General features: G+C 39.7%; 1 protein-coding gene across 4 annotated transcripts in view; it reads right to left on the bottom strand.

The window, feature by feature from the left end:
• Positions 1–229: 229 nt before the first annotated feature.
• The window catches only part of KDM3B (lysine demethylase 3B), a 69,604-nt gene continuing 57,983 nt past the window's right edge, over positions 230–11,850 (bottom strand). For 3 of the 4 annotated variants that reach the window (XM_086758603.1, XM_086758604.1, XM_086758606.1), the window contains 7 exons: positions 11,607–11,697; positions 11,389–11,519; positions 7,247–7,366; positions 6,592–6,731; positions 6,073–6,249; positions 3,809–3,943; positions 230–1,579 (listed from right to left, as the gene is read on the bottom strand). In XM_086758603.1, coding sequence (XP_086614729.1) covers positions 1,499–1,579; positions 3,809–3,943; positions 6,073–6,249; positions 6,592–6,731; positions 7,247–7,366; positions 11,389–11,519; positions 11,607–11,697 — 875 coding nt within the window. In that variant the 3' untranslated portion in view covers positions 230–1,498. Of the gene's footprint in view, positions 1,580–3,808; positions 3,944–6,072; positions 6,250–6,591; positions 6,732–7,246; positions 7,367–11,388; positions 11,520–11,606; positions 11,698–11,850 lie in introns of those variants that run through there. The other variant, XM_086758607.1, reaches the window with a different exon arrangement.

Here is an 11,850-nt window from a genome sequence, read left to right as displayed (position 1 = left end):
TATGACAAGATAGATCCTCTACTCAAACTATCTCTGAGAAGCAAGAATCTGCTGGTAGCTCAGTATGCTCCCAGCACGTACTTGGTAAGCCAGGTGTAAAACATCCAAACCTTCTGGTCAGAAACAGGGCAGTAAATTAACAGGTAGCCTACAGTACCAGAGGCAGAAACTGAGACAAACTCGAAGCAGGAAGATCAGTGTACAAATCTGAAAGAAACCACCCAGGCCGTTACAGTAAATGACTTTTATTTTTTAAAAAAATGAAATAACCGTGAACGTATTAACAGGCCTGCAGGTGGCACTACAGTACAGCTGGATAGAAGGTAGATACATTTCCCCATGTACCCGGACAATGAAATCATTGCATCAATGCTGACATTAGTAAATTCTGAATATAGTTCTATCAAGCAGGAACATTTTACTTAAAATAGTTCTGGACAAAGTTGACACTGAAAGTTAACTTTTCCTTCACTTTGGAAAGGACAGATGTTTTCAGCTAGCACTGGTGTTGGGTGAACTATTGCCTGCAGTCACCAGTGCAGGGAGAGATGCACAACATCTCCACATGAGAACAGAGTTTATAATCCTTTTTACTTCTCATTTTGAGGAAGCAGGGTGGCGTAGGGAGAGGGGGGAAGACGGGTGAGGAATACGGGCAAGGGAGGTGGGGTGTCAATTTCTATTCACTCTCCTTTGGCTGTTTTTGTGCTATTTTGGACTGCTTTCTAAAAATCACTTCTTGATTTCACTGAAAGGAAGACTAAATGTAATGCGCCTTTCCTTGAAAATCCAGGAACAGTTGTGGTACTTCAAAAATACTAAAAATATCTACTTTCATGAAATATTAACTGTTTCACTACAAACCTAGTTCTTCACTAAATACACAATTCTCCTATTTCTGGAGTCTCCTGGGGAAAAAAAAAAGTGGGTTCTCCCTTTATTTCTGCAATTCTACAGTGTATAGAGAAACAGCTACAAGAAGGGGAGTGCAGAGAATAGTTTTATTCTTTTCCTTGGCCTGTATCTCACATGGGAAGTTTGCTTAAATTTCTGCAGTTGGGCTACTGTTGGTCACACTCCTTCAGCAGCTATCAACTAAGTCTGCAGTAGGACAACCCACCTCCAACACATTCCTTCTAACTTTGTGGAGACTAACTAGGCATGAGGAAAAAAAAAACATCCACACTCTTTATACCATTTGTAATCATAATATGCAGGAACACCAAGTGGTTTCCATGTTCTTCCAATCCGCAAAGGGCCACAGGAAAGGGACACGGCACCTTTTGTTACGATCTGGAATTCTGCATGTAACAGCGCGACCTTTCATTAGACCTTCAGTGTTGAGGCAGCGTAGAAAACAGTGGCTGAAGAGTGTGTGTAATACCGACCACACCAGCTCTTAGTGAGAAGCCTCTGCTCCTGCAGAGGCAGTCGTGCAGTCCCTGTATATAATGTGAGCAAAAGGCTTACTTCACAGGGCATTTGGAATTAGCAATTCCTATGATCTAGCTAGTTTGGATTCATGAGCTTTCAGTGTGCCAACAGCATCCTTCACTGCATGGTAGATAATGTTCTTCACCTGTAACAGGGAAAAAAAAAAAAATCAACTTCTACAGACTAAGGAGGAGAGTCTTACATACCTACGCAATCAACTGATAGCTCAATTATTAATAGTTGTCAAGTATACACAAAGTATATCCTATCACTTCTTCAGGATATTAACAGCATAAATTTTAACTGTCATGGTTAGATGACAAATATCTTAGATACCTGCACTGATTCATTAACTCATTTTCTGGTCACCCAGCAACATATATTTACTCATGTTATTTTAAGATAAAGTCTCTCTTTCGTGAGGCCTAGGAGGAAGTACACTATGAAGTCATGCATATGAGTTTATTTTGAAAAAGTCCTTATGATCCAAGTCACTTACAGATTCACACGAATCAAACCCAAAAGGAGCAAGAAAATCATATAGTTTAACCCTATGTAAATTAAGATGATGTATCAAATCATCTTGTCTTTGTATGGAGGCTAAAAATTCTTCTAGTTTATGCATCTTCCAGAAAGGCAAGCAAAATCGGAGCTAAAAAATCCATTAGTACTCACAGCAATCTGTCCAATGCTTAGCTATTTAACAATCAAAGCTCTGTCTTGTTTCTGATTTTTCTGATCTAAACTTATCTGAATTAAGTTTCTAGGTACTGAATGCATCAGTTTAGCCTCTACGTGAGTAGCTTAATTACTCTTTCTCAGCTAACTGCCAAGCACCATCATTTTTTTCATGATGTACATAAGATCTCAGTCTTTTACATCATTTATGTGACAGTTATTGTCTCTGTGTATTTTATATATTACATAGAAATACAGAGACAGACGTTTATATAAAGATACTATAATAAAAATATACATGAAAAATGACAAAGAAAACCAGTAAAGTTTGTCTGTGAGGCACAAATACAACCAGTATGCTCTTTCACAGAAGTATTGAGTTCCACTTTTCCAGCTGTTACTTTTTTTTCTTTTTTTTTTTTTCTTTTTTTCTTTCTTTTTTTTTTTTTAATACTAAGTATTATTCATTTGGAACCTATTCATTTACAGAAACACTTCCACATCTGTATCACTACTGCAGAAGATGTACAGTGTTAGAAGCTGGTTCCCGACAATGAGAGTTGATCCTACTTCTGCTTTCCTTTAAAAACCTGTGCAAATTCATATAGAAATTTATAGTAATTTTTCACTGAATTTTTTCAGAGAAGTAACATGGTAAGTTCTGATATTCTTGGGTGACATACTGGAGAATGGCTACACATAGAGCACTCAGTTTTGCAAGAACAGCCATTCTGCAGATCTCCACCCTCCTACATTACACATGCATGAGATTATTAATACACAAAAAAATGCTGACAACAAAATTTGCAAACTAAATAGATACTAACTCTTCAGAACCACACATAGGTGAAATCACAAAAGGTCTCCTATGGTCTTCTCTCTGTAGAACTTACTGTCTTATATACAATGTACTGCTTCAGTGCCTAATATGTTCTGTGCATAATTATTAGTTTAAACAGACACAGTTCTTCAAACCAAAACACATTTATTTGTCCTGTTTGGGACTAATTTAGAATCATAGGATCATTTCGGTTAGAAAAGACATTTAAGATCATCAAGTCCAACCATAAACCTAACACTGCAAAGTCCACCACTAAACCATAACCCCAATTTAAATAAGCAAGCCTTCACTTTGAGAGCAATTTTCCTTTAGGCAATAAATAAAAAAATACAAGTGTCCTTGGTCAAATAAACATATCTCTTAAAAATAAAGCACTTCTTTTTCCTTTTTAATAGAGGATTTTTTTTTCTGCTGCGCTTCACTGTCATTCAGTTGGTTGCCCAGAGAAGTAGTTGACGCCTCATCCCTGAAACATTCAAAGCCACGTGGAACAGGGCTCTGAGCAACCTGATCTGGTTGGAGATGTCCCTGCTCCTTGCAGGGGGGTTGGACTGGATGACTTTTAAAGGTCCTTTCCAGCCCTAATGATTCTATGACTCAGGATTCAGCCACTTAAAAACTTTAAATACCAACACATGCACTAGTGCAATAGTGGGAAAGCTCTCTGGAAATATAAGTTTATTACTAAATAGACATAGGTGCATTAATTATTTTTTAAATACTTATCAAATGAGAACCTCCAAAGTTGTGGAAAGTTGTTACTTTTTCTTAAATCATTAGCCACTCATTTCTAGTACTGAACAAAACTGGCAAAACACAGCATATATTTAGTAACTACTGTCATAAAATGATTACCTGTAGTTTATCTTCATGGTTTGTATGAGTATTAGACAGGTGCCTGAACTCCTGGGTCAGACGGAAGCAGTGCTTCACATGTTCTGGAGATACAAAATCTTCTGCCACTTTAATGCAGCTGTACAAATTATGGACCTAAACCAAACCCATATCAGATGATAGATACATCAAGATTGAATGAACCATACAAAACCCCAAAAAAACCCTCCATCACGTATGTTAGGTTCTTCCACATTTACTTATCAGAAACAGGAACTGAAGCCTATTTGACATCACAGAGAATTGTGTCTAACGGTAAAACCAGAACAAAATACAAACCATCTCACATGTTCCCTATTGTCCCACATATACTAGTGTTCCCTGAAGCAAGTTCTCTACTGTCCTCCGCTATTTGCTGCACTGAAAAAGTGGTGGTCAACGGCTCAATGTCCAGGTGGAGACCGGTGACGAGTGGTGTTCCTCAGGGGTCTGTGTTGGGCCCAGCCCTGTTCAACATCTTTGTCAGTGACATTGACAGTGGGATAGAGTGCACCCTCAGCAAGTTCGCCATTGACACACTGGAGGGGTGGGATGCCATCCAGAGGGACCTTGACAGGCTGGAGAGGGGGGCCCGTGCAAAACTCATGAAGTTCAACCAGGCCAAGTGCAAGGTCCTGAATGTGGATTGGGGCAATCCCAGGCACAAATACAGGCTGGGCGGAGAATAGATCAAGAGCAGCCCTGAGGAGAAGGACCTGGGAGTGCTGGTAGATGAGAAGCTCAACATGAGCCGGCAATGCGCACTTGCAGCCCAGAAGGCCAACGGCATCCTGGGCTGCATCCCCAGCAGCGTGGGCAGCAGCTCGAGGGAGGGGATTCCCCCCCTCTGCTCCGCTCTGGTGATACCCCCCCTGCAGCGCTGCGTCCAGCTCTGGAGCCCCCAACATCAGAAGGACATGGACCTGTTGGAGAGGATCTAGAGGAGGCCACGAAGATGCTCAGAGGGCTGGAGCACCTCTGCTGTGAGGCCAGGCTGAGAGAGTTGGGGCTGTTCAGCCTGGAAAAGAGGAGGCTCCAGGGAGAGCTTATAGGGGCCTTCCAGTACCTAAAGGGGGCTACAGGAAAGACAGGGAGAGACTGTTCAGCAGGGCCTGTTGTGACAGGACAAGGGGTAACGGTTTCAAAACAGAGGGAGGTAGATTTAGATTGGATATTAGGAAATTTTTTTTTACAATGAGGGTGGTGGAGCACTGGCCCAGGTTGCCCAGAGAGGTGGTGGAAGCCCCATCCCTGGAAACATTCCAGGCCAGGTTGGACGGGGCTCTGAGCAACCTGATCTGGTCGGGGATGTCCCTGCTTCTTGCAGGGGGGTTGGACTGAATGGCATTTAACGGTGCCTTCCAACCCAAACCATTCTATGATTCTATGATTTTTTGGGATTCTGCTCCCTTGGCTGAAGTTTCACTACACAGCTATGTTTTCCCACCGTTTACCCTATTTTTTTTTTCCCCTTAACTCCATCACAGTACTGTACACATCACTCAAGTATTTAGGTAATTTTTATTAATATAATGACTAAGATCCAATTCAAATAGTTCCTGCAAGAACTGCATACATAGAAAAAGGAACTTAAGTCTGCAATATTAACTAAGAGTTATTTTGCAGTTGCAGTTCTGTAGTGCCTCAAATTCAATTCTACTTGTCAGTGTCCTGGTTTCAGCAGGGATGGAGTTAATTTTCCTCTCAGTAGCCGGTGTGTTTTGGATTTCATATGTGGAGAATGTTGATAAACACCCTGATGTTGCTAAAGACACCAAGGACACTGTCCGGCTTTCCAAGTGTCGCTAATGTGCAGATGCAGGAAGCTGGGAGAGAGACAGGCAGAATAATTGACCCAAACTGGCCAAATAAAGTATTCCATGCCATAAATGTCATGCTCAGTATATAAGTGGGGGGTGCCCACAGAGGGGGGCATCCATCTTATCTCTCTTTCTCACTTGCTGGCATTGTTCCCTCTACCTTGCTGGCTCCCTTTCCCTCCTTTGCTTGCTGCTCCATTTCACTTCCACGATCACTGCTTGGAACAGGATGTATCGGTTATTTTGTTATTATTGTCATTTTCCTTTGCTATTCTAGTAAACTGTCTTCATCTCAACCCACATGTTTTCCTTTCTTCCAAATTTCTCTCCCCCATTCCGCTGGGGAGGGGGAAGGTGAGTGAGAAACTGTGTGGTGACTTGGGCTAAACCACAACAGCCAATATGGCCTAGAGTTGGCATGCTTACCTGATGGGGAGCACCTGCAGGAATGAACACAGCATCTCCAAGGAACTGCACTATTGCCCAGCCTTGTACACCATACTCATCATACAGTCGCTTACGTAAGGTCTGGTCCAAGTACCAACTTTGGTCATGAATGGGATCATGATCTGGGGGATTTTCTTGGCCTTGTTCTTCTCCAACCTAGGGCCAAGATATGGGGTGGGGGAGAAACCATGACAAAGCACCTTGATATTGCTGGCTCACAAAAAGCTCTGTACCAAAAAACATAACAAACAAACAATTTCAAGGTAGGACATTACTTTCATTAAGCTCATTTAGGTCTGAACTAGTAACATGTGCTTTAGTATGAAGATTCTAGACCAGGGTGAAAACCTGGGAACACAGTAACTATATTAATGTCCTCAAAGACAGCATTAGAATACCTAAGTACTTGATGCTGATAGCAATTTGTATAATTCAGCCGCTGTAATTAAGCTAGTCAAGGAATTCTGTAGGCTCAAGCCTCCTTTGTCAGCAACATACCTTCCGGAGTAGTTCCCGTATCTTCTCAGCATCCTTGGCAGCATAGATGTGCCACAACGCTCCAGGTTTCTCTCTTCCTTCATGGATTCGCTGCTTTGTTACATCATCAGCATCTCCCTCATCAATTGTTTTCAGAACTTCTGAAAGGTGAATCCACATAAAAGTGATATGATTACAAAGCTTCTGATTTTTGACATACAAAAGAGGAAGGAGCATTTTGAGCCGCTAAATCCAGTCACAGTGCTACTGCAACTGCTGCATCATACAGTGCCCTATCTAAGCGCATCCAGCTCCATCTTAACAAAATTCAGGAAAAGTGTCAACTGAGAGCTATCACAAAGCTTAGCCATGAATTCAAACTGAACTAACTACAATTAGTTAAACACAAGGAGAAGAAAGAGTAACTTATCCCCTTTTCTCCTCCTTTTTCCAAGGAGATACCTAGTTTCTAGGAAAACTCTGCTGCTACCACAGTTGGGAACCAATGAAGCATTACTGCACTTTTAAATATGTGTTGCAGATGTAGCAAATTGCCTTGTATATTTGGGTTGTATCTCACAGATATGACAAGCTTAAACAATAAAAAGTACAGTCTTCTTTCTCACACACATAATTGACTTTTAATTGACAGAAAACAGCTTTGCTCAAACGTTACCATCATCATGGGTCCCTTCCCCAATGGGAATCCCAACGTACACCATGACATTAACAGCATCAGACACATCCAAGTGTAGGTTTGTGGTACCAACTCGTCTGTCTTCTGCAGTAATTAAGCCTATGACAGAGCGTAAAATAAAATCAAATTCTATTTAAGCTCTTATAGAAATAACCCACCTGAAAGATCTTTCTAGAATGCTAAATTTACACAGCGATGGGAGCAGAAACAAACATCAAAGGGCAGCTGAAGTAGTTATTTTCATGTCATGTGTGGCATAAATAAAAAGTTTACTGATAACTGGTATTTTTATTTTACAGGAAGCAGAAGTAGCAAATATAGGTCACTCAAGTCATGAGAAAAGCAGCATTTTAAAAACAAAGCCTCTACTCGTTCTTTACAATTCTGTCTCTGTAAGGGTGATTTACAATCTGTAGTAGGGAACTTAGCTTTCATAATACAAAGTTAGTAGGCATTTTTTGCCAGTTTTCCTTTGCTTGGAGGTACAAGAGAAAATCCAACTGCTGTAAGTGGCATTAGCATCATTCTGTGTGCAGCAAGTCATTGAGGACTGTTACAAATACAAGCCTCCAGCAGTTCATTATTTTCTCATACTCAGCTGTAAAATCCATATGATCAGTTGAATTCACAGCAGTTATTGCCAACTCATCATTAACAACAATTCAGATTACAATTGAGTAAGGAAAAACACCTGCAGACTGTCAAGTGCTTATACCTTTCTACATTGGATGATCTTGCCCCTCTCAAGTGGCTATGAGTAACGGAGAAAGATTTCAAGTGTATGCTGCTTAATTCTTTCACTTTCTCATATAACACATTCTTCTCTCTTCCTCTGACCCTTCAGTAGCACTCTCTCTCTCTCTCTCTCTACTTTTGCTTTACCATCTCCTCTACCAAGTAATATGGGGAAAAAAATTAAAAGATTAAGAAATCTTCATATCACCAAACACTAATGTTAAGTATGACCACAAGACTATTGGCTATATTTTAGGATCACCATCGTATTTATCTATTTAAAATATAAGCTGCTGGGGACAGGAGCTCAACTCACTGTACAGTACCTATCATAAAGAGCAGAACCAGTAGCAGCTAATTTAGACAGTTTGTAACGTGAACTTTAAGAAAGCACAACTGAAATACAAACATGGATAAAACATAACATATAGGTTCAAAAAACAGGCCAGACAAATTCACAAAAGATAGGTTAAATATTGAGCCCAAGTAAGGGCCCTTACAGTCTCCTTCTCAAAACTGTGCTTTGCCAGATGCAGCAGGATATAATTTAAGAGGTGTCATTCTTTCCTTAATTATTTGCTAGTGGGATAAGTCACACAGAGTATGCTGGGAAATACAGTATCAATGGCAAGTCTTATGTTACAGAGTTTAGGTATTTATATATAAAAATTGGTCAATATTTAAGGGTCCTTTACACACAAAACCTGTTGAAGAGAATAATATTTCTTCACAGTAAATTTCTGCAAACAGTCTTTTTATTTAGATAACTGAATATCACTTTAAGAATCAAGCTTCAGTCATAATTTTTCTATCTTAATGCTTTAAAATGCTAAGCACATGGAAGACTTTACTTCACTATTGTGAACTTTTTTCCACCACATGCTCAGAAAACAAAGCCATACATTTACAACCAAAATACATTTAATATGCTAGAAAAGTTACTTTTCTTCACCATAGAGAGAATTACTATTTTTATATGTAGGTCCACCTTTTAATTTTTCTGTAAAGCAGCTAAGAGCAAGAAGATATAAAACTGTTTTTGAAGACAGATCTAGCTAAATTTTTTCTTTTAACTTGAAAGTAAACAAGTGTAATACTTTATCTCTTTGGACCAAGAGCTATACCTCTAAGAAGGATCAAATAGTAGAGGGTTACATTCTATGCTAAAAAAAATACTGTCAACAGTCCCACTACAAATTCTGACACAAAGGAAAACTTTGATATTTAAGATAAATTCAGCAAAAATAATCCATTCCTTCCATTGCTAGCAATTAGCAATACACAAAGACAAGTTAGCCGTCATTGATTACCTTGCTTCTTTCTGCACTCATATATATATATTGCTTGATTACATTATTAGCTCTCTGGTGTAGAGCCTTCTTCACTCAACTTACATGTCAGGTAATACATAAACTGAAACACTGAACACTGTTAAATACTGAATAAGCTCCATTTGTCTAAGTTCACAACCCCCTCAATTTTTTAAACTGTTATTCGTGATGTCATACTGCTAAAAAAAAGCAAAATAACCCAACAAACACTTTATCAGAACTGCAATATGTTGGTTTACAGTTTAAGTCTAGTCTCCTTTGGTTACTGAGATAAAACATTTTTTTAAAAGGATGAAACAATAAAAACTTTTTCCTTATCAGTATCAGCTGACATTTTTCAGTATATACAAAGAGCAACTACTTTAAATACTATTTATCTTACTCTAAAGCTGCAAAAGTACCTACTTCCAGATAAATCAGTTATTTTAAAATATCCTGGAATTTTAGCAATCATTTGTTTTAAATTAAAAGTCTCCAAAACCTCCTTTTGGCCATGACCTCAAAGTCAGTACATCCACGAAATGAAATAATGCAAGTTGATAGGACAGTCATTAATTGTTCGTATATCCTCCACACTCTGCTATAATGACAATCATTTGAAAGTTTAATGCTTCACAGCCCCATGCACGCTATGTGTTCAGACAAAGGTTTTCTCAATTTGTATTCTATTTACCTACTATATAATTACAGTCTTAAGACGACAAAACTATCCAAGTCAGGCAGCTGAACATGGTGATAGTTTTGTCTCGCATGTTGTCTGTGGTCTGTGCTGTGAGACACGGATGAAGAAAATTACAATTAGGACGAGAGGTAATGGTTTTAAAATAGAGGGGGGTAGATTTAGATTAGAAATTAGGAAAAAATTTTTTACGATGTGAGTTATAGAACACTGGAACAGGTTGCCCAGAAAGGTGGTGGAGGCCCCATCTCTGGAAACGTTCAAGGCCAGGCTGGATGAGGCTCTGAGCAACCTGACCTAGTCAGGGATGTCCCTGCTCCTTGCAGGGGGGTTGGACTAGATGACCTTTGAAGGTCCCTTCCAACCCTAACCATTCTATGATTCTATGATTCTACAATCCTGGCCAGAAACACGAACACACAGATTAAAGTGCCCAGAAGCTGGCTAATTTCTCTCTCAAACTTATCAATTGGTCTCAAAAAGACATTAACTTCTCTTTGAATCTTGTATCAGTATTAGGCTTATTATATGTATTAAATAATAACTATTTGCAAACTTAGTTTACTGTCTGTACATCTCTTGGAAACCACAAGGCAAAAAAGGGCATATCTGACAGAGAGAGGACTAGCATAGCAATGGATTGCAGCCCCAATTTAAAAAGATGGCAGTGTTCTCTAGGATAAGTCAGAATTTTGATTAATGCCACAGCTTTGCATACGCCCTAAGTATATGTCCTGGTTTTGCCTGGGATAGAGTTAATTTTCTTCCTAGTAACTGATATAGCGCTGTGGTTTGGATTTAGGATGAGAATAATGTTGGTAGCACACTGATGTTTTAGTTGTTGCTAAGTAGTGCTTACACTAAGTCAAGGACTTTTCAGCTTCTCATGCTCTGCCAGTGAGAAGGCTGAGGGTGCACAACTAGGACAGCTGACCCAAATTGGCCACAGGGATATTCCATACCATATGACATCATGCTCAGTATATAAACTGGGGGGAGTTGGCCAGGGCGGGCCTTGGAGCGGGCATGATCACTGCTTGGGGACTGGCTGGGCATTGGTTGGCAGCTGGTGAGCAGCTGCATCACATGTTTTTCTTGGGTTTTGTTTCTCTCTTTCGGTTGTTTTCCTTTTCATTACCCTTTTTTTAAAAAAAAAAAAAATATATATATATATATATTACTTCAATCATTAAACTGTTCTCATCTCAACCCACAAGTTTTCTTACTTTTACCCTTCTGATCCTCTCCCTGCTCCCACTGGGGAGGGAGAGCAAGTGGCTGCATGGTACTTAGTTGCTGACTGGGGTTAAACCACGACAGTATAATAAACAGTCACATCATAAACACAAAACATCTGCAGAACTACTCTCACATACCATAGGCATTGTACATTTTAGGACCCAAGTCAGGACGGACAAAGTAGCTTGGCAGCCTAGAAGCCAAATTCAGTCTGCCATCTCTCTTCGTGTATTCAGGAAGAGGAAGATTTTCCATCAAGTCCTCAAACCTGGAGACCAAAAAGAGAATAAAGGCATGTTTTCCTCCTGTAGTGCCTACAGCAGTCCTGTAGGCATTGATACTAAGGTTTACTTACCTTGTAGGCATCATATCTCTAAAGTCCTCCCCTGGAGGCCAATCCTTTAACTTAAGTACCATTGGCTGACCATCATCCGACCTGAGCCGTTCTGCAAGAAACAAATTAAGATTTCTTCATGTAATATCTTTCTACCGCAACCCATCACCTTGTTTAAGCTATAAGTCTTCTGTACCAAGATCTCTACATTGCACAGCAAAACGGATCCTGATTTTAATTTGGGCTTCCAAGCATTCTCATAGTA

This window comes from Chlamydotis macqueenii, chromosome 14 (genome assembly GCF_036417535.1).
Source record: "Chlamydotis macqueenii isolate bChlMac1 chromosome 14, bChlMac1.mat, whole genome shotgun sequence".
Classification (NCBI taxonomy): Eukaryota; Metazoa; Chordata; class Aves; order Otidiformes; family Otididae; genus Chlamydotis; species Chlamydotis macqueenii.
This window is presented reverse-complemented; position numbering and strand designations above follow the sequence as displayed.